Here is a 20,983-nt window from a genome sequence, read left to right as displayed (position 1 = left end):
TGAGTCCATCATTACACTACGATTTCAAACCTGACTGATTGGCTCTAGCTTTTTTAAGTCCTGCAATCAAAGCTTTTTGTCTTTCTTGGAGGAATGAAAGTAAAACAACCGGCTATACTGCGGTACAATTCTTGATCCTCTTCTGTTGGATAATGTCTACCACTCCATGCATGAAGCTGTTGTAGAACTGGGGAGCTCCTTCAGTGACAGACTGCTGCACCCTAAATGCACCAGGGAGCGTTATCACAGATCCTTCCTCCCAGCAGCTGTAAGACTTTATAACCCACTGTTCCCAAAAACCTCAATAAGTTATTACATTCATGCTGATTTTGCAATTTCTGCCCTAGTCAGTAAAATAACATGCTGCTGCTATTTTCACATATCCACTACTGTAAAAATGTTCACAGCTGTATGTTGATTATTTATTCTCCAGACACAGAGTATTTATATTGTAAAAACACTGTACAGTACGGTATATCATTAGTTTATTTTCTTAACTGTCACTTATTCTTTTATCTTTAGACACATTGTGTGACCACTTCTGCTATAACCTTTTGCTGAGGACCAAGGTACCTTTATTTCTTCACTGTCTTCATGAATCATTTCACTTTATAGGCTAAATTATTGGCTTATCTGTCTTTAAAACCTTAGGAATCACCTTCTTAATACACAAGTTTTTTTATTTGAATGATTGGAATGGTTGAATACTTTTATGTCCAACTTTAAGACATGTAGAACAAATTAGACAGTCATGTCTTGCTGGAGGAATCTTTCATTTCTGGCATGAGCTTTTTTTTTTCTTGATTTGATTTCTTTGTAATTTATATGCCCCCTCCAAATCAAAATGAATCATCACATAAAACAAATTGAATCCTTGTTTTTTTCTTTGCAAGTGAGCAAAATTACAAAACCAGTAGATCAAAAAGCTATCACCGCATGTGCAGCTCAGTAAACGTCTCACTTTTAAAACATTGTCTATTTGATCTCTGCTGTTTCTTTGTTTTTTTTTCATAGTGGTGTAATTCCTTGTTTCATGTGCCTCACATACCTACTTTCATGCTTTAAAATCATTTGAGTGGGCCCTTACTCAAAAGCTCTCAGCTCTGTAGGCATGGGATCATTTCAATTTTTTGATAAAAAAAAATAATAATAATAATAAAATAAAAAAATCACACCAAGAATAAACCAAAGAATGTTTCATGGGTTGTCATCCTCCCATCCTCACAGCTGATGGGTGAAAATTACTGACCAATTATGGGTAATGGCCCCCCGACTAAAATCTGGCCATCTCCCTCTCTTTCTCTGTATGTATTAACTTTAGTTTGATTGATTAATTGACTTAATTGATCTCACAGTGGAGAACTTTACTCGTTACATCAGCTCAAATAGTCAAACAAGAAGAATGTGCCAAAGGAAGAAAAAGTTGCAGGGATAAATGCAATACAGTGCGTCCACATATGACAGCTTTTTTTGTTTCTTTGTAATCACTTAAACAGATAAAACAGAGAAATGTACTTTTTAAGTTGATATATTTTGTTGTTTAAAAATATTTTGTATATGGAAAAATGTCTGAGTTTTTCAGATACAATAAATGTGCACAGTAGGTTGATACTACAGAAACACCCCGCAAATACATCCTTTGGCCACAAGGAGGCACAGTTTCCCCGCTGTTTCCTCTCACCCGAAGAGGTGAGAGGAAAAGTACCACAACAAACTTCCTAAGTGGAAAACACGAGAAACATTTCCGAGAAGCCTCAGTCCATGTGCGATTTAAGGGCACCTCCCAGAGACACCACTGGTCATAAAAGATGAACAAAAACACGTCTTTTATCACATTTTAGCCACATCTGACGCAATGCCTCCTTTATGTGAATCACACCAAAATATTTCTAACTTACAGGTGCTGGTCATAAAATTAGAATATCATGAAAAAGTAGATTGATTTCAGTAATTCCATTTAAAAAGTGAAACTTGTATATTATATTCATACATTACATACAAACTCATATATTTCAGATGTTTATTTTGTTTAATTTTGATGATTACAAATGACAACAAATGAAAATCTCAAATTCATCATATCAGAAAATTAGAATATTACTGAAGACCAATAAAAACAAAGGATTTATAGAAATGTTGGCCAACTGAAAAGTATGAACATGAAAAGTATGAGCATGTACAGCACTCAGTATTTAGTTGGGCCTCCTTTGGCCTGTATTACTGCAGCAATGCGGCGTGGCATGGAGTCGATCAGTCTGTGGCACTGCTCAGGTGTTATGATAGCCCAGGTTGCTCTAATAGTGCCTTTTAGCTCTTCTGAATTGTTGGGTCTGGTGTATTGCATCTTCTTCACAATACCCCATAGATTTTCTATGGGGTTAAGGTCAGGAGAGTTTGCTGGCCAATTAAGAACAGGGATACCATGGTCCTTCAACCAGGTACTGGTAGCTTTGGCACTGTGTGCAGGTGCCAAGTCCTGTTGGAAAATGAAATCTGCATCTCCAAAAAGTTGGTCAGCTGCAGGAAGCATGAAGTGCTCTAAAACTTCCTGGTATGTGGCTGCGTTGACCCTGGACCTCAGAAAACACAATGGACCAACACCAGCAGATGACATGGCACCCCAAACCATCACTGACTGTGGAAACTTTACACTGGACTTCAAGCAACGTGGATGAAGTGCCTCTCTTCTTTTCCTCCAGACTCTGGGACCTTGATTTCCAAAGGAAATGCAAAATTTACTTTCATCAGAGAACATGACTTTGGACCACTCACCAGCAGTCCAGTCCTGTTTCTCTTTAGCCCAGGCAAGACGCTTCTGACGCTGTCTGTGGTTCAAGAGTGGCTTGACACAAGGAATGCGACAGCAGAAACCCATGTCTTTCATACGTCTGTGTGTGGTGGTTCTTGAAGCACTCACTCCAGCTGCAGTCCACTCTTTGTGAATCTCCCCCACATTTTTGAATGGGTTTTGTTTCACAATCCTCTCCAGGGTGCGGTTATCTCTCTTGCTTGTACACTTTTTTCGACCACATCTTTTCCTTCCCTTCGCCTCTCTATTAATGTGCTTGGACACTGAGCTCTGTGAACAGCCAGCCTCTTTAGCGATGACCTTTTGTGTCTTGCCCTCCTTGTGCAAGGTGTCGATGGTCGTCTTTTGGACAACTGTCAAGTCAGCAGTCTTCCCCATGATTGTGTAGCCTATAGAACTAGACTGAAAGACCATTTAAAGGCTTTTGCAGGTGGTTTGAGTTAATTAGCTGATTAGAGTATGGCACAAGGGGCCATCAATTTTGAACCTTTTCACAATATTCTAATTTTCTGATATGATGAATTTGAGATTTTCATTTGTTGTCATTTGTAATCATCAAAATTAAACAAAATAAACATCTGAAATATATGAGTTTGTATGTAATGTATGAATATAATATACAAGTTTCACTTTTTAAATGGAATTACTGAAATCAATCTACTTTTTCATGATATTCTAATTTTATGACCAGCACCTGTACTTAGTTTGCTTTCACTTGCTAAGGTATCTACAGGTAACATGTTTACATGACCAAATATTTTTATCAGAAGTTGTTAAACAATTGAATAAAAATGGCACTGAGAATTTTCTAGATTGGGCGTGTCTCCAATTTGAAATTTCAGGAAGCTATAATTTCTTAATAATAATTGAACTTTATTGGCCTCACATTGGAGAAATTTACCTCTGCATTTAACCCATCCCCTCTGGGGAGCAGAGGGCTTCCATTGTGAGGCGCCCGGGGAGCAGTCAGGAGTTAAAGGTCATGCTCGGAGCCCCAGAGTGGCAGTCTGTGGGAGTGGGGCACGAACTCAGGATTCCAAGCTCTATTCCCGGACTACTCCCCACAATAGGAATACTTAAAACAATACCAGAGGTTACCTGTACTTCTGATGCTGTTACTTCTCTCATCGTAATGCCAGACTTTTAGTTGTACCTGTAGTGTGTAGTATCTTTCCTTTCCTTGTAAACGATCCTCATTAAACATCTCTTCCAAACATCCAGGCATCCTGTTGTATTCTAACATCCCACCATCATAAGACCACTGTAACAATAATAAACAGGTTACATGAGAAACACCCCCCTTGCCTCTTCATGTGTGGAACTTACCAAATCTTGTCTAACGTGCAGAACCCTGAATTCCTCCAGCAGGTGTATTTCACAAAGTGACAACCACCAATTTGCAATTATACCTTTGACTCCTTTGTCAGTTGAAATTCTTCACAATTTTACTGTCGTCTTCATTAGACATTAGACAGGAAGGAACATCTTCTTTCTATCTCAAGTTCCTCTGAACCGATTTTCTTTATTGATTACAGTCTTGTTTACGATCAGAGTGCGTTTAAATTATTTTGAACATTCAATATGTATCTGTTTTTCAAATTAAACATTTTACTTGTTTATTGCAAAGAGTCAATCAACACTTTGCTATTATTTAATTTCAATTTCATTTTAATGCATGATGGATCAAAGAAAATCGAACAAAACGTTTTCTAAAAATGTATGTTAAGTAGAGCAATCTAATAGAGGTATATTGATACAGAAATCATAAATCATTTGAAATGCATGATATGATTGTGAAGAGTATTGTGTCACCCCTACACAATCATTTAAAAGTTTTGCAGCAAATGTATTGACCACACAAGACTTAGAAAGCTTTGTCATTTTGTTTACACAAGTGTAAAACAAAAAGAAATTTAGTTAAGAAAAGCTCTCTAGACAATACAATTTTTTTTTGCAAGTGCAGCCTTGAAAAACAGTAAAATATATATATAAAAACATAATAAATATAAACATATGGCTGTATGTTTACAGTTCTAACTTTTCAGTTTTTTTAAATAATGGAGGACAAGGAGGGCAGGTTCTAACTACAGTGGCTGGTTGTTGCTGTATTCAAGGATATTATTATTGCTTTGATTGTGTTTTATTTTCCTATATTTTAATCAGGTAAATCACTTTGCATTGTCTTTGTACTGAATTGTGCATACTTTTGCCTTGCCTATTAATAAAAACAATAAGTGGAAGCATAAAGGTAATTCAAGAATTTTGGGGAGAGTCACAAGGTGTGGATATTGCTTGAAGATCCACCGAACATTAGTGATCAGGATATGAGCTGAAAGTGGTGAATTCCTTGTGTACGCCACTTCAGAATAGTGTAAAGAAAGAAGAAAATAAACTAGCAAGTCTACTAAATGAAAGCACATTTTGCATTTCGGTTGTAAATCAAAGTGATTTTTTTATGAAGTTGAAGCGAGTGAAGATGTTTTGCTGATTGGTAAAAGCATGAATGGACAAAGAGATTAAGAGGATCTTATGTCTTCTTTAGGAATGTTCCTCTTATCCAGAGTAAAACATACACACTGTTTTTCAAATTTTTTTCTTTGTGTCTATAAAGTAGAAATATCTTTTTATTTTTTTTACTACTGAATAAGTCATCTGCCAATGTTCTAGTTGGACCCTTGTGCCCATCATGATAAATTTAATCCTGTTCCCAACAGCCAGAGCACATCCTGCACTATGTAAACAACTCTGAACCATTCATATGCTCATAGTAAAAAGTGGGAGGAACGAGCGACTCGCCCCCTTCCTACCCACAGACCACGTGACCCGTGTTTGACTGGCTCCTAAGAGGGCGGTTGTGCGTGACGTCAGCGGGGAAGGATACAAAACACTCCGCGAAAGTAAAGCTGCTCTTAGAGAAGTGACAGTCCAGAGGTCCCACTGACAGCGCGCTGACAGTCAGCGAATCCAGCTAACATTTGATTTAACTTCAGGACCTGCAGCGGTGGCGTCCGACTGAGTGGTCTACTCAGTGACTTTCTTTCTTTTTTATTTTTTTTCCTACAAAAAAAAAGTTTATTTTTATTCTCTAACCACGTGGACAAACCAGCAGAGTTCATGTGTGACATATACAGCCTGGACTCTCACTGCGTGTCCCCACAATGCAACATGAGTTGGGCGATGGAGCCTGCTAACTTCTATGAGAGCAGCAAGCTGGGGGGGCCGCAGCAGGGGGGCTGCAAGCCGGGCAGCAGGACTGACGGCGCAGGAGAAGAGAGCACCATGGTGGAGCTGAGCACCACCAACCCAGCCATGTACGACGATGAGAGCGCCATCGACTTCAGTCAGTACATCGAATCCATGACGTCGGTGCCAAACCTGGAGCTGTGCAACGACGAGCTCTTCCTCGACCTGTTTAACACCGTGAAGCAGGAGAGGCCGGACTTTTACAACCTGCAGAGCGCGGTGCTGCCCGGCGGCCCCCAGCAGCTGTCCACAGTCTACTCCAAGCAGGACGGCGCGCCGGAGAAGGCGGCGTTCTGCGCGCCGATCAAGCAGGAGTCCGACTGGAGCGACAGCGACGTGTCCTCATCCTTACCCTCCCAGATCGAAACCTGCGCCCAGACTTCGGTCAGCCTCCTGACGGGGCAGCCGACTCCCCCGACCACCCCGGAGCCTGTGTCCGCCAGGCCGTCCCCGAGGAAGATCGGCAGGGAGAAGGGGAAGAAGGCGGTGGATCGGCTCAGCGTGGAGTATCGGCAGAGGCGCGAGAGGAATAACATTGCGGTGCGAAAAAGCAGGGACAAGGCAAAGAAGCGCAACTTGGAGATGCAGCAGAAAATGATCGAACTGAGCAACGAGAACGACAAATTGCACAAAACAATCGAGCAGCTAACCAGGGAACTGACTGGGCTGAGGGAGTTCTTCAAACAGATGCCCAACGCCTCGTTCCCGAGCTCAGCCAGCGCAGAGAGCCGGTGACACCTTGGATCTTCTTGGAACTGAGACTTTTAGAAGACATACCTCAGCAGACTCTTGTCTTTACCATCTGTACCAGATGTATTAAGCTTACCATAATGGCACTGGAAAATAATGTTGTTGCTGCCATATTTTTTTGTGGGATGTTTCTCTGTATTAAATTATTTTACCACTGCATTTACATGTCATACCTGATATGGTACATGTTTTATAATTTCTAACTTTGTATAAGAGCCAGAGCATGATCTTTTATAATAGTTTGTATAAACCTTTAAACGTGTTCATGAATCTGTAATAAAGAAAGAATGATAACGTGAAAAGCTTGTGGTCTGTGAGCAGTCTGTATGATTTGTGTTAAAAGGAAATGCAACAGGAAGCAGAAGGCAAAGTCAGCATAAATAACCCATTTTATTGACAGTGAGTATTTTTAATACATAGGTTGTTTGAAAGTTTAAGTCCAAATTCAGGCTCTGCACAGTTAATGATCCACATGGGCTGGTTTGACAGCCCGCATGCCACTGGTCTACCCCTAGGCTGTCAACTCCTGCTGCACAGGATCACATATCATTAACACAAACAAGACCTTGTCTTTTAGTGGCCCCCTTCTTTTCAGAACAGCCTCAAGCTGTCAGAGGAGGCCTTCGGAAGGGGGAGTGGAGGATAAACTGGCTCAGACCAAGGCCCAGTGTGCAGATTGCTGGAGCCAGCAAAAGTCTGAGGATTGCTATCAGCAGCCGAGGCAGACCTCTTCCAGGCCCATCCAGAGGGCAGGCTTCCTGGTGACAACTCTGACATAAACGGGGATAGGACCCACCTCTTTTCCTAAGACGCTCTCCACATCGTACCCTTGGAGCTGAAGCGAGAGATCAATCATGCAAATCTCTTAGAATTCATTTCATGCAAGCCTATATAAATGTTGCACATCCTAATAAAGCATGCATATAATCTTTGCAATACATCAACCAAGTAAACATTTTATTGGGAACTAGTTGCACTTTTAGCATGAAGGGCATTCATGCAAACAGATTAGATAGCATTTGATTAAGAAATACTCCTCCATCTACAGCTTATGTAAGCAACAAATAACAGCATGCTAACTCAAAATCCTCCAAACAAAAGAAAGTGAGGAGGATTGTGTTTTTAATTTGTCAGAGAATATTGTCAATAACCAACCCAGCTCTCAAAGAGGAGCTTTATCCCAGTGACAGGAACAGATGATTGTGCATTAAGGACATATTGACATAAAAAAAAATGAATGTACCTTTTATCTTAGCTCAGACTTATATAACAGTTTGATAGGTAGACTTACCTCATTGCTTTCTAGTGTGGGCGTGTTCAGGATGGACATGATGGTCTTTTGCTGCAACTATGTGGAAGATTAGAATATTTCAGAGTCAGTAATGCCTTTTTAATTGTTCCCTCTGCATTGTAAATTAAAATGAAAACTGCTGCACAAACAGGCTGTGGTCTCTGCTGGTTTATGGTTGGAACAGGGTTTACAATATGAGCAGGCAGATAAGATCACTGATAACTTTTACTGGTTGTCTCACTTAACGTTTCTGATCTCAGCCACACCAAGTTCTCTATGATTAATTAACAGTTGCAAAAATGTACACATATCAGGACTTTGTTTCGCAGTGCAGAACATAATTCATAACATCACTCATAACATTTATGAGTGAGATTTATAAAGAGGCAACCAGGAAACATGAAATGATTCAGTGCATAGATCAGTAGAGATGGCCCTCTGGTCAAAGGTTTTATCTAAATAATGTAATAAAACATTTATTTTTCTTTGAACAAGGAAAAGGTTCTGTCATATGCAAAATAAATATATTTGCTATTGTACTGTAATAAGAGAAGTTTTAATCTACATTTCTAGAAGAGCAATAAAGGAAACCGAAAAACAATAAAATCTAAAGAGTATTGTACTTCTGTATTCAGGTTAGTTACTCATATATCCATAAATAAAAAGCCAGTGCAATGGACTGCCTTTCAAAGCCACCCAATTATTAGAGTCCAGGTGATTTAGTTCCTGCAAGTATACAGCTGTTCTGTAAGGACCTAAGAAGTTTATTTGACATTAGTGAACAAATGGGGAGGAAGACCAATGAATACAGCAGACAAGTTAGTGATAAAGATGAATTATAATCTAGTAGAGAATATGTCACCACCCCATCCAAATCACGACAACACCACTCACTTAAACTGAAAAAAAAAAAAACTAAATAAATAAAATAAAATACAGCAACAGAAGCATTAGTTAGAGTAACAGCCACAATGTGAATGGTAATGCTGGTGTAGCATCGGAAGATAAATTATAAGAAGTAGCTTTTTAAATAAAACTATCATGCTTTTTGCAGCCTCTATGGAAATCTCTGGTCTCATTTGGGTGAAGGTTTGCCTTTTCAGCAAGCCAACGTTACTAAACACAGAGATGCAGAAGAATTTAGGGATGTCCCGAGTAGATATTAATTATGGAAATCTTTCGGATGGTAGCCAAAAAAACTGATTTCGACATTTATCCATCCGCATCTCAAATCTTCAATGCAAGCAGGCTAATTTAAACTCTGCCTCTGTTCAAAGTTTACGCTAATCCATTCATTAAAAATATATTTTCTCACACCTATTGTTTCAACTACATTTCAACTACATACCTATTGTTTCAATTAATAATTTCAGTATCAGGGTGTATCAGTACATCCTTACTGATCCCTAGTTTCATTTCTTTGACATATACAATCAGCTTTCAGATCAAAGTCCCTTTTAGAGGCGGCAACAGTTTTAATAAGCTGCCTCACTACATTTTCAAAATCAGTTTAAACTAAATTAGGAAACATAAAAAAAAGAATAACCTGACCGTTTTACCGCAGGTGACAGAAAACAGCCAGCACACATTGAGCTGTTATGGTGGCGGAAACGAACACACCTCCTCATTGCAGAAGCCATTTTGACATCAAACAGAGGGTTAACGCAGGTGTTACAAATTACATTAAAGGTTCTGTCTTATTAACTGAAAGTGCTTTAATTGATGAGATTAGCAACACCTGTGAGCACCAACCGCCTTATGTCAAATGGCTTTACAGATTTTAAGATTGAAATTTTGTGTAAATAGAAGGCAGGAACTAAGCTTGGGCGATAGGACTAATCTATCCATTGAAGACAGACTAAGCTCTTCAACGTTCGTTTATTAAAAGGCGATTTTTAACATTTTTCTTTTTTTGGACCTATAGGTTAAGTTAAACCCACAAAAAAAAAATGCTGTTACTGGTGCCACCGTGCAGTAGCAATTTATCCACTTAAACCTGAGACAGAAAGAAAGAACCGATCCAAACCAGACAACACACTTTTTTTCCCCTCAACAGCAGAACCAGAACCAGAGAGAGGCAGCTTTTTTAAAATGTGTTCACAGGCCGCTTCATCCATTATGGATTTTCTTTTTTTTTTTTTATATCACAAAAATTCCAAAGTGAAACAACAAAAAAATAAATAAAAAGCAGAGCGCTTTCCATAAAAAAAAAATAATAAAAAAAAAAAATTGCACACTTGGATAACAATTAAAAACTAAGGCCCCGTCCACACGAAGTTAAAACGAACACGAAACGCTAATATTTTCCAGAACGTTTGTCGTAAAGACGGAGACGTAAAATAAATGTGATCGTCCACACAAATGCATGAAAACGCTGCAAAATGTATGCCAGGCCTATAAGTGGCGCTGTGGTGCCAAAGCAAAAATAGGCGAAGAAATGTTGGGCATGCGCACTAATATTTATACATGGTTGCCCTGCGGGTCCATTTTCGTGGTTAAGTCAAATTCAGGTGCTGAACTATGTCGTCGATATTGCTCTGTTCTTCCTGGAGATATTCCAGAAGAAGAAGATTCTGTTGTAAGCCCGACAGCAGGGTGAGTAGCATGAGCAGCAACCATTCAACACAGTGCGGCGCCATTGTTGTTGTGATACTGTGTCGCACATGCGTGTTTAGAGGCGACGCTATGACGCATGCGTGTAAAAAAAAAAAAATGCGGTTAGAGCTTAAAGATGGAAACGCGAAAACGGCGTTTCAAAATCTTCCCACTCTGAAGGCTGAATAAAAAAAGATCGTTTACAGACCCCCGAAACGCCGGCTTCGTATGGATGAGAGGCTGGTTTGGTGAAAAATTTGTGCGTTTAGGCCAGGGTTCGGCTTCGTGTGGACGGGGCCTTAATGTCTCATAACTTAGACAGAACAACTGGAAGAGGAAATGATCCCCACTGGATAAAATGTTTACATTTCAGCAGTGTCTGCAGGTGTTCAACATATTACCAGCGGTATATAGATACGCTCTGGAGGTGCGCTTGTCTTTGCCTATGAATATCACATCCATTGCAATTTGTTGGACTGATGAATATCGGTTGGAACAAACCTTAGCAGGAACCCAACTGGGGCCATAAAGACCACCACATGGAAGATAAATTTTAGTTTAATTTTTTACAGGCTGCACCCCCTTTGCAAATAAACAATGGAGTTTTTATAAAACAGCTTTTCTGGACTAATTACAAAAATACAATTAATCCATTGGATTTGTTTTTCTTATGCTTCATGAAACAACTCAAAATAAACTTATGGATGAAATATAGAGATAGTTAAGAATCTATAATTAGTTGATTAATTGGGCCTTTACCTCTCATCTCGGTCAAAGCTGTTCTTCATACCCCAAGTATTGGAAAGTTTTTTGTTTGACCAATTTTAACATTACTTAAAATAAAATCCATGCCAGATTATTCAGAAAAACCAATGGAGCCCTGTTAATCTAGAACTATACTTTAGATAATAGCTGAAACTTACCAATAAGGTTTGCTGAACGTTTCTCTAAGTGTTCAAATAAATGTATAGGAAATGCAAAAAGGCCAATAGTAGACTTATAGGTTAAAAGATTAATTCTGTTTTTTTCCCGTCCAGGTCATGCCAATTTGGATCATGTCCAAGTCATGTCAAAGATGGCCGCTTGGTTTTATGCTTGTGTGGACTAAAGAGGAAGGTTTCCCTAATTTAGAACTTTTTGCTTTCAAACCCAAACCATGTTGACTGTTGCCATTTCTTTTCATTTGAACCAACTCCATTTATATTTCTGACTCAAACTCTTCAGTGTTCCCACCTTAACCTTTAAGGTGCAGTTGCTCAGTGAGGAGGAGCTGAGGAAGACCTCCAGTTGAACCTTCGTTTCTGGCTGCTCCAACATCAATTTACAGGAGATACAGTAAAATGTTTGACTGTGGGAAGAGACACAAAAACAGTCAAAAGCTGCCAATGTGACAGGCATGATGTTGGGCTCGTAAATAAAAACTTACGGTGTTCCCGCTGACAACTCCAAATTGTCACTTCCACAGAGACTGCAAACTGGCCAGGAGTAAGCTGTATTTTCATCTACACCAACAATAACCCCTGATAAACAGAAGCAAAACGTTGAATCAATCAACACCTGTGGCCAATTAATGGTTTCAATCTTTCTTCAAATAAACCTACATTACATTTTTGTACAAAATGAAACAAGAGGAACACTGATAGACGATCTACACATTTGATCTACATGTTTATGAGAGGGTGTAAGAGATAACAGCATCCTTTTCAAATTTATCAAAGATGGCAGCGATTAAAAGCAGCAGAAATGTGTTCCCCGTCTTAAAAAAAAACTTGTTGCTGCCCTACCACTGCAAACTTGGAGCCTTAAACAGGATACCAAAAACAAACGCTGATAAGAAATTACTCGACTTTTTTTTTTATTAGCTTGTTTTACTCGCTTTGCTCATAATTTCCAGAAGGTACATTTGTGCACAAGTGCAAACAGTGTGTTTTATTTTCTTTGGACCACCTGATCAAACATGGGCGGCCAGAGAGGCCAGAGCCGAGTGGGTTCATGATGTGATCTTTGCTCTCAGATGTGACATGAAGGCAGCAGATGCAGATTATTATCTGCAGCAGGCTTCGAAACCACATTTACATAATTAGAAAGCATCAAGAGAGTAAGACTCTATGCTGCTTTCTGTAGGATTCGAAGCGGATGAGTAGGAAGACTGCAACATATTAGAAAATCTTTTTTTGTATTATTTATGAGCAGTTGATAAAGTGAAAAACATAAAAACGTAATACTGTTTGCATCCAAAAAAAGACTGAAGATTTAATGAAATCTAAGTAATTGTAACAGATGTTCAGATTCATTAGGGGGTATGCATGTTCATGTTCCTGCAAAATAATGTGGGAATAGAAGCAAATTTTATTATATTCCATTGAGGTTTTAATTTACATTGTCTCACACAATGACACCCTGAGGACAAATACTGAACAGCAGAAATCACAGAGTCTGGCGGAAACATCAAAGCCTTTTGTGGTGCTGTAAACTTGCAAAAACATAAAAATCTAATTTTTTTGTTTTGTTTTCCCACAGAGAAGTCAGGCCTGCTTAGCAGAAACCAAATGAGAAGATTTGCATGGAAAACCACAGAACTGTGAGAGAGGCTGAGACAAACCTGTGAGAGTACAGAGGGAGTTGGGTGTGGTCTCCATGCTCAAGGAATCCAGTCTATGAGGCTGGGGCAGGGTCTTCACTTGAGGTTCAGCGAGGCACTGGGAGAGCAGGTCTCGCCTTGTAGTGGTCCCTATACTGCTCTCTTGTTTTACCTCAATGACAGACTGCTCCGCACAGAGGAGCATACCTAAATATGAAAATGAGTCAAATACACTTTACTGCAAACAACCAACAAACAACTAAGATTTCATCAAATCTGCAATAATACAAAAACAATGAACCAAAGCAAACATCTTTTACATTAATGTAAACCTGGATTTAAAAATGCATTAAAGGTACAATAGTTTTCCAAACCACTGTCGGCCTTTTACATTTAAATCTGAATACTTTAACCAAACGTAAATAACTGCTGTTTAACCTTTCAAATAAAATGAAGGAACGATTTTTGCTTATCGCATTACTCTATTAAATGAAACTTCAATATTTCCCATAAATGTGGCTTTTGAGGTCGTTTGTTTCAAACTAACTTTGCTAGGTTGCAGAGATTTGGGGAAATAAGAAGTTGCACAAGTCAATGTGCATCCGGTGAGTAACATCAGCTCCCTAGTTTTCCAGAAAATGTAGTTTGAAGTTTATTTGCTCTGATCAAATGTATACAAGAAAAGAAAGTAAGTATTCATCTGAATGATTTACTTAGCATACTCTGAGCTTTGCACCTGATAGAAGAAATTGGGACATCATTTTAACACTATTCTTTCAAACCAGGGCATGTCAATTAAAGTTAGCGAAGAGCCTTGTGTAAGGACAGGGTTATTTCTAGATCAAAAATATGGTTTTGTGCTTGGTTTGTGTGAATATATCTTGCATGTTTAATAGTCCCCACATTATATTCCAGCCATGGCAGTTTTAAATCCTGGGCTGTTCCTCTTTCAAACTCAGGAAAACTCTGAATACGGGACTTGGAATGTTTAATCTTCCAGAACTAAATTTTCCTGGAGTTTTTAAAATTTGTTTTCTTCTTTTTCTCTGTTCACTTTTTGTGTGTGCTTTCCCTACAGCAGCACAAACCTATGATATTGCAGCACAAAATGTGTTCCATGATTTACCAGCTGATTTTGAATCGAAGTGAGTTCCTGTTGTGAGAATGAAAAGTTGAGATTTTCAGCAATAAAATCATAATGATGGCACTGTCACAGCAGCTACACGTCATTGCTTGCTCAAAGTCAAACTGTGTGATAAGGTGGGGTGCAGCAGGCTTTGAAAGGATCTACTAAAGTAGATGTTCTATTGACTCTTCCAGAGAAGAATAAGCGTTGTTTTAGATTAAAACCAAGTGTTAAAAAGACACAAATCTGATCGAATGATAATCAGTTCAACAAGAACATTTCTAACTTTCAAACTGATTTTTAGGAATTAAATCCTGCAAAATGTGTCCTTAAATACAAATATTTAAAATTAGGAAACTGTTTCTTTCAAAAATGATACAGATTACACATCAAGACGCATCAAGTTGAAAATGTTGGCAAGCGTTTCACACAGGTGGGTAGTAGCAACCTCTGGCCTGGTGATCTATTGAGCTGTGACACTATCCTTGGGAGGGTGGGGAGCTCATCAGCTGAGATGCTGCTCTCAACAACTTCTTTTACAGATCATAGAGTTTGGCCTGTTTTTTTTTTTTAAGTGTTTTCTCCTGTTTCTCTCCTAGACGTAGCAATGGTTTCAGCTTTGACTGTGACTATCTGTATTTGCTCTTTACCTCTTCCTTTTTGACATGAAACTTTCTCAGAACTTGTCTGCTTAACTGTTTGTTTCCAAGAAAGAGCTACCTAAAGAGCTGGTCAACAGTTATATTTTCTAACATAGAAAATATTTATAGATCAGTGCTTCTATGTTCCTTTTGTTTGTTTGCTTCTCTCTCATTAAACCCCCATTCAGCCTCAGCAGAAAGCTGCTCTCACTGAGCTTGGCTTAGCTGAAGGTTTCTCCCTGTTAAAAGGGAGTTTTTCCTCCCACTGTTATTGCACGCATGGTGGGTGTGAATGATTACTATAATGTCAACAAAACAATGCAAATGAATATCTACTATCATCACGTGCTCATCTAGGAGGAGCAAATCCTGGAAAGGTAATACCTCCATGCAATCAGCTGGATTTCCTTAGATCATACAGTCGATTGATTAAAAATTCTGGTTGAATTGTCTCTATACAGTGCCTTGAGATGACATGTTGTAGATTGCTGCTCGATAAATAAATTGGTGAAGTGGCCATTTTCTAAAAAAGATTTTTTTGTGATTGTTATACCTAATTATCAACTCAGCTTAACTAGTTTGATCCACCCTTTAGGTGCTTCAGCCGCACTCTTGTTCTCCAAACAAGAGTGCCTGGAATTTTACTTAAAACTAGATCAGAGGCAGTGGCACGGGAAGGGGGGTGCTGCGGGGGTTGCAGCCTCCCTCGTCATAGCATCAGCCCCCCATGGTGGGAGTCTGTGGCGTAACATAATATTGTACTTAAAAACATGAAATTATTTATGTATTAATTTTTTAAAAGACGGTGTTTGATATGGGATTATAATGATGGGCTGTGTATAAGATATAAACTAATGATTCATTATTTTAATATTTCATAAAAAACTAGGCTACTCCCCCGGAAGTGCTTCCGCCACCTCACATTCGTTTAGGCATGGCTAGCAATAGGCAGCAGAAACGTATTTCTGACTATTTCGAGGTAAGAAATGGTTTTAATTCCCCTATACTGCCGCCGAGCATTTATTTAGCGTTATTTATTTCTTATTTATTTCTATATGCTGTGCCTATTCATCGTAGTCCTGTGGCTGAAGAAGTCTGCGCTAGAATAAGGCTGCATATCACTAAATATTATGTCTGTATTAAGCTATTTAATGATAAAATATGAAATTAGTTGTTTTTTTTGTGTGTGTGTGTGTTTTTTGTTTCAGATATGAAATCATTCCCCATATCCATAGTCGAATGGACTTTCAAGACGTGCAATGCTCAGCTTAGGCTATATTTAGGCCATGTTTCATTCAAGTATTCCTGATCCTGTTGATTGGGAGCTGCTGTTTGTTTTGAATTATTAAAAGAGAAGAAATAAAGTTTAAAATGTTCATGCTTTGTTCCGATGCATTTTAAATGGCAGTTTTTGGCGACAAATGTAGGCCTACAATATTATGTTAAAAACGTCAGCCACAGCCCTAAACATAATGACGTCACATGTTTTCCAACCCAGCCATCAGCCCCCCTCACTTGAAACAGCTTCCAGCGCGCCTGATCAGAGGTGGGCAATTCCAGTTCCTGAGGGCCGGTATCCTGCAACCCTTAGATGTGTGTTTGGTTCAACACACCTGAATCAAGTAATTAGATGATTGAGAGGACTCTGGAGGAACTGACTGCATACTAAGGAGATAATTCAGCCATTTGATTTAGGAGTGTTGGACCCAGGATGGATGTAAAAGTTGCAGGATACTGGCCCCCAGGAACTGGAATTGCCCACCCCTGAACTAGATATTTGCATAGACTGAATAAAAAGACAAAAACTTGTTTTTCTTGTTTTCTTTTGTCTAACAAAAAATGTCCCTGCTGCAGGACAGTTAGAATGACCAAAGTTGCTTGATTTTGTTGATTAGCTGAAGTATTTAATGCAATTTTAGTAAATCTGCCTTTTGCAGCTGTATAATTGTAGATATTCCTCCAGAAACATCAAAGAGTTTGCTGGATACCAGACCCTTTTGATGGAACAATTTTAACTGCATCACATTTTTAGCCCTTCCTCAAACATTGTTTTTGTTGTCTTAGAGGTGTGATTGAGGTAATTGTCCTGTGGTGGAACCAACTTGTACCCCGGCTTTAACTTCATGACTGATGTCTTGAGGGATTGTTTCAATAAACTCCTTTAATTTTCTTTTTCTTCGACTTTTTATACAGTGTATTGACTCTATTTATAGCTCAAACTCCCCTGAAGTAACACATGAATACATGTATCAGTTAATAGTAATACAGCCTTTTTTGTTGTTAAAACCAATAAAATTGTCACAAATCTGATCATAAATGTAAATCTTCCAGATTTCTCCCAACTTGTACACACAATCCTGTGCTTTGAAACATTAACATGGATAGGTCACAACACTACTACCATGTTCTTTGATGGCATCTCTGAACGACATGTTACAGACAGCAGGGGAATTCAGTGCTTCGAGGACAGAGGAAGTGAGCACACAGGAAGTGCTCACACACAGAGCCACTGTTCGCCTGCACGGTCTCTCCGACTGCTCCTCCTGAAGACTGGGGTCTGTCAGCACCAACCACACCTCCCTCTGGCCTACATCGCTGCTCTGAAGTCGAAACAGAACAGCACACAAAGGCAGAAATGAATTACTTAGAAACACAATGACCTACAAAGTGAATTTAAAGGAAATATTACGTTACAAAACCTTACAAAGTAGAAATAAGATGGCTATTCACACCTTAAAAAATAACTGCATTGACAAGATCACTCATTAAAGAGGTTGCACACAATGCTGGTTAACTAGGGAGATAACATGGGAAGGTGGTGTGAATGTGTGCTAAAGTCCAGCACTTTGATCTGAGCTGCTATCTCATGTTGTTCAAAGGTTAAAGTTCTCACCAATCAGTGATGAGGAATGGCCTGGCTTCGTACTGATGGCCAAACAGAGTGATAGGCGCACTACTCTTTACGTCAGAGTTCAACCTTATCAGTTTGCTAGCTTAAATAATCTTAGCAAGATGAATGAGGGCCACAGAAAACCCAATATTTACTCTTTTCTGTTACTAAAGTGAGAATAAGTATACATTTTTACATGGTTTTAGGTGAAGTGGAAGAAATACCTGCATTCTCTTATATAAAACCGTGGCAATAAAACTGCAGCTACAGGATTTTGTCTTGCTCTGAAGGAGAAAAGAGTTAGTATATATTAAAACTGCATATGCAAATTGTCCAGTGTGACTGCTGAGATAAAGTTCCCACCTGCAGTATATCTCGTAGGGTCTGCTGTCTGGGTTGAAGGTACAGTGGTGAACTCGTTTGCCCTTGAGTGACCTCAACTGAACTCTGATGACCCGACAGTAGGTAGCAGAAACTTGGAGGTGGACCTTGAGATCTGATTTCCTGCAGAGGATGGACACTCGAATTTTACATGTTAAAGAAAAAATCGGGATACTTAGTTTTCTAGTTTGAAAGAATTTCAGAAATTATACAAGATTTAAGTCCAAAAGTGACTCTTAGTAAATTAATTTTACGCATATACTTGTTATGTAGTTATTTGAATGTTTGACCCCTAAAGGATTTCCAACTTTCCGTCCTTTAGAATAACTAGAATATTAAACCAATGTACAGGAAAATCAGAAAAGTATTGTTGAAAAATTAAGAAAAAGAAAAATTACGTACTAATGCGAAAAGTAAAAAAATTATACAGAAAGTTTCTACAGATTTTTCTGGTAATATTTAAGACTATAACTGGCAGCTGATAAATACTTCAGCTTTTCAGGAAACAGCCATGGTATAAATTACACAATCATTTGGAAGACTGCTGATTTCATGGTTATCCTGTACACAATGAAAAACACACGTTATGTGGATAGTTAGCCTCAAAAAGTAATCGGTAGAAAAAAAGCTGAGTGTTCACAAAGTGCTGTATTTCAGGGAAAATTGAGTTGAAGGAAAAATGGGATGGAAAAAGGTACACAAGTGAATAATTGCAGCATTTGGAGAAAAAGAGAAGAAAATCTTTGGCAAACACAATGTACTGAATGGATACACTAAACAACATATAACTTTACCAAATCTTTAGTAGAATAAGTTTCTGTAATACAAAGACTTTTTAATGCATCTTATGTAATGTTATAATTTTCTGAGAAACTTCATATCAAAGGTTTGTTAGTTATAATAAAATAATAAAATTAATGGAGCTGTAGGTAAATAATCTAGAAGCACACGGGTCCCACCCACCTATCTAACTAAACTTTATTATATGAATAATCATAAGAAATATGGAGCATTATTTGTTATTTCCCACTTTCAGCCAAAAATCCTGTTCCTTAATTTTTCAGTGTAAACAAGTGCATCTGTGAAACTGTTGCCAACCTTTGGCTCGTTTTACCATGCAATCAAGGTGTACACGGCTACATAATGCAAAGATGCAGCATAGCTCATGCTGATAAGCCCAGTCCTATAGTTATTCAGGGTAAAGTGAAAATATTTAAGTTTAAAAGTGCACATTTTCAAGAGAAGGAGAAATATTTACTCAAGCCTAACTGGTGGAATACATTGTCATCTTTAATTTAGAGGGATAACAAAACTCTCAAATGTCTCCTTATGACCTCTCAAATAACCAAGCAATGCAGAACAAACTGAAACTAAACAAAACAAAAGAAAAAGGTTTGTGAAACGATCCTTGTTATTATATGGTTCCTAGTTCCCCTGCTTTAAGCACCTGGAAAATTCTACTTAGTTATATTTTTATTCTCAAATAGTAAAAAAACTGTTTTTCCACACCGATGTTTACTTTAGCTAGAGTTAAAAGCAAACATACAAAAAAATTCGCTTTGATACAAAATCTATATCATATTAAACATCAGAGACGTTCAAAGGGCAGTAGCCTCTGTGTTAGTGTTCATGTGCTGCTGTGATACTTCTTTCTGTTGTGCCAATGTGAGCTTCTCCTGCAGGAAAACCATCAGTTACCTCTTTGAGAAACTGCACAAAAATTCTAAATAAAACACCAGCAACAACCAGTCTGTGGCAGAGAGGGATTTAGCAAATTATTTGGAAAAGTACATGTCAACTGCTTAGGAAGTAACAATGTTCTGTCACTATTTTTACTTTGACAAAAATAATATCTAAATAATCCAAACTTTCCTAAAACAAACAAGCTTACTTATTTATCTAATGTTAGGCAGCAACAGCATGTGCTCTTTATTTACTGAATCCAAATATCTGCTTTCGCCTTATACATGCGATTCATTTAATCCTATTAAATTTGGTATCAGACTGTGACTTGGTGATAGTATTGCTAATTTATTACCGTGCTATGTTAATTTTATACATCCTATTCTCATTGTTGTATTCTCAAAATAAAGAACGTTTGTTAATATATATGATCTTGGTAAATTAAGATCAAACCTGATTGCATATTTTTCTGTTGTACTAAAGAAATATAGTAATTGCATTGTCATCTGTGTATACTTCTACACAATAATGATAAAGACAAAAAGTTTTGCCTTTATAGACACTCCCATTTAAATATATTTGCACATCAATCGTGGATAAAAGGTGATGAATAGCAGTTTCTCAGGGGATTAAACTATTATTACTACAATGAGAACTTACATTTGGCATACTAAGTGAGATTCCATGATCTTTTAGAGACGTCGCTGGGGGCCAGAGACTGTCTATCAAGCTGAAAAGCCTGGGGTGCCTGCAAGTTAGAAACAAAAAAAAATAGTGAGGAGGGGCACAGAAGAGGGGAGGAAAAAAAAGGAGAAACTACAGAATGAGGGACTTGAGTGAGTGGAATGAAAGCTTTCGCAGCTGGTTTCACTTCCACTGAAACATGAATTTGTAAAGAGAGGGCCTGTTTTTTTTTGCACCACCTACAATCAACAGAGAGCATGCTGGGGCTGGCAGAGCTGAAACTCACACAAAATACCTTTTACAAGCAGG

General features: G+C 38.4%; 2 protein-coding genes across 4 annotated transcripts in view; one reads left to right on the top strand and one right to left on the bottom strand.

Annotated features, from left to right (window-relative positions):
- The first annotated feature begins 5,702 nt into the window (after positions 1-5,702).
- cebpd (CCAAT enhancer binding protein delta) lies at positions 5,703-7,104 on the top strand. The gene has a single exon (XM_038303760.1). It carries the CDS (start codon positions 5,924-5,926, stop codon positions 6,785-6,787), a length of 864 nt encoding a protein of 287 aa, XP_038159688.1. The 5' UTR covers positions 5,703-5,923; the 3' UTR covers positions 6,788-7,104.
- A 69-nt stretch (positions 7,105-7,173) lies between these two features.
- spidr (scaffold protein involved in DNA repair) overlaps positions 7,174-20,983 on the bottom strand; it is a 69,608-nt gene continuing 55,798 nt past the window's right edge. For 2 of the 3 annotated variants that reach the window (XM_038303757.1, XM_038303759.1), the window contains 9 exons: positions 20,651-20,738; positions 18,290-18,454; positions 18,151-18,210; positions 17,438-17,636; positions 13,291-13,476; positions 12,115-12,208; positions 11,922-12,036; positions 8,094-8,150; positions 7,174-7,637 (listed from right to left, as the gene is read on the bottom strand). In XM_038303757.1, coding sequence (XP_038159685.1) covers positions 7,512-7,637; positions 8,094-8,150; positions 11,922-12,036; positions 12,115-12,208; positions 13,291-13,476; positions 17,438-17,636; positions 18,151-18,210; positions 18,290-18,454; positions 20,651-20,738 — 1,090 coding nt within the window. In that variant the 3' untranslated portion in view covers positions 7,174-7,511. The remainder of the gene's footprint in view (positions 7,638-8,093; positions 8,151-11,921; positions 12,037-12,114; positions 12,209-13,290; positions 13,477-17,437; positions 17,637-18,150; positions 18,211-18,289; positions 18,455-20,650; positions 20,739-20,983) is intronic. The other variant, XM_038303758.1, reaches the window with a different exon arrangement.

Source organism: Cyprinodon tularosa, unplaced genomic scaffold (genome assembly GCF_016077235.1).
Source record: "Cyprinodon tularosa strain WSP-4 unplaced genomic scaffold, ASM1607723v1 ctg52, whole genome shotgun sequence".
Lineage (NCBI taxonomy): Eukaryota > Metazoa > Chordata > Actinopteri > Cyprinodontiformes > Cyprinodontidae > Cyprinodon > Cyprinodon tularosa.
This window is presented reverse-complemented; position numbering and strand designations above follow the sequence as displayed.

Coding starts and splice junctions, on each gene's coding strand:
- cebpd (XM_038303760.1), top strand. CDS start 5,924: ATGTGTGACATATACAGCCTGGACTCTCACTGCGTGTCCCCACAATGC.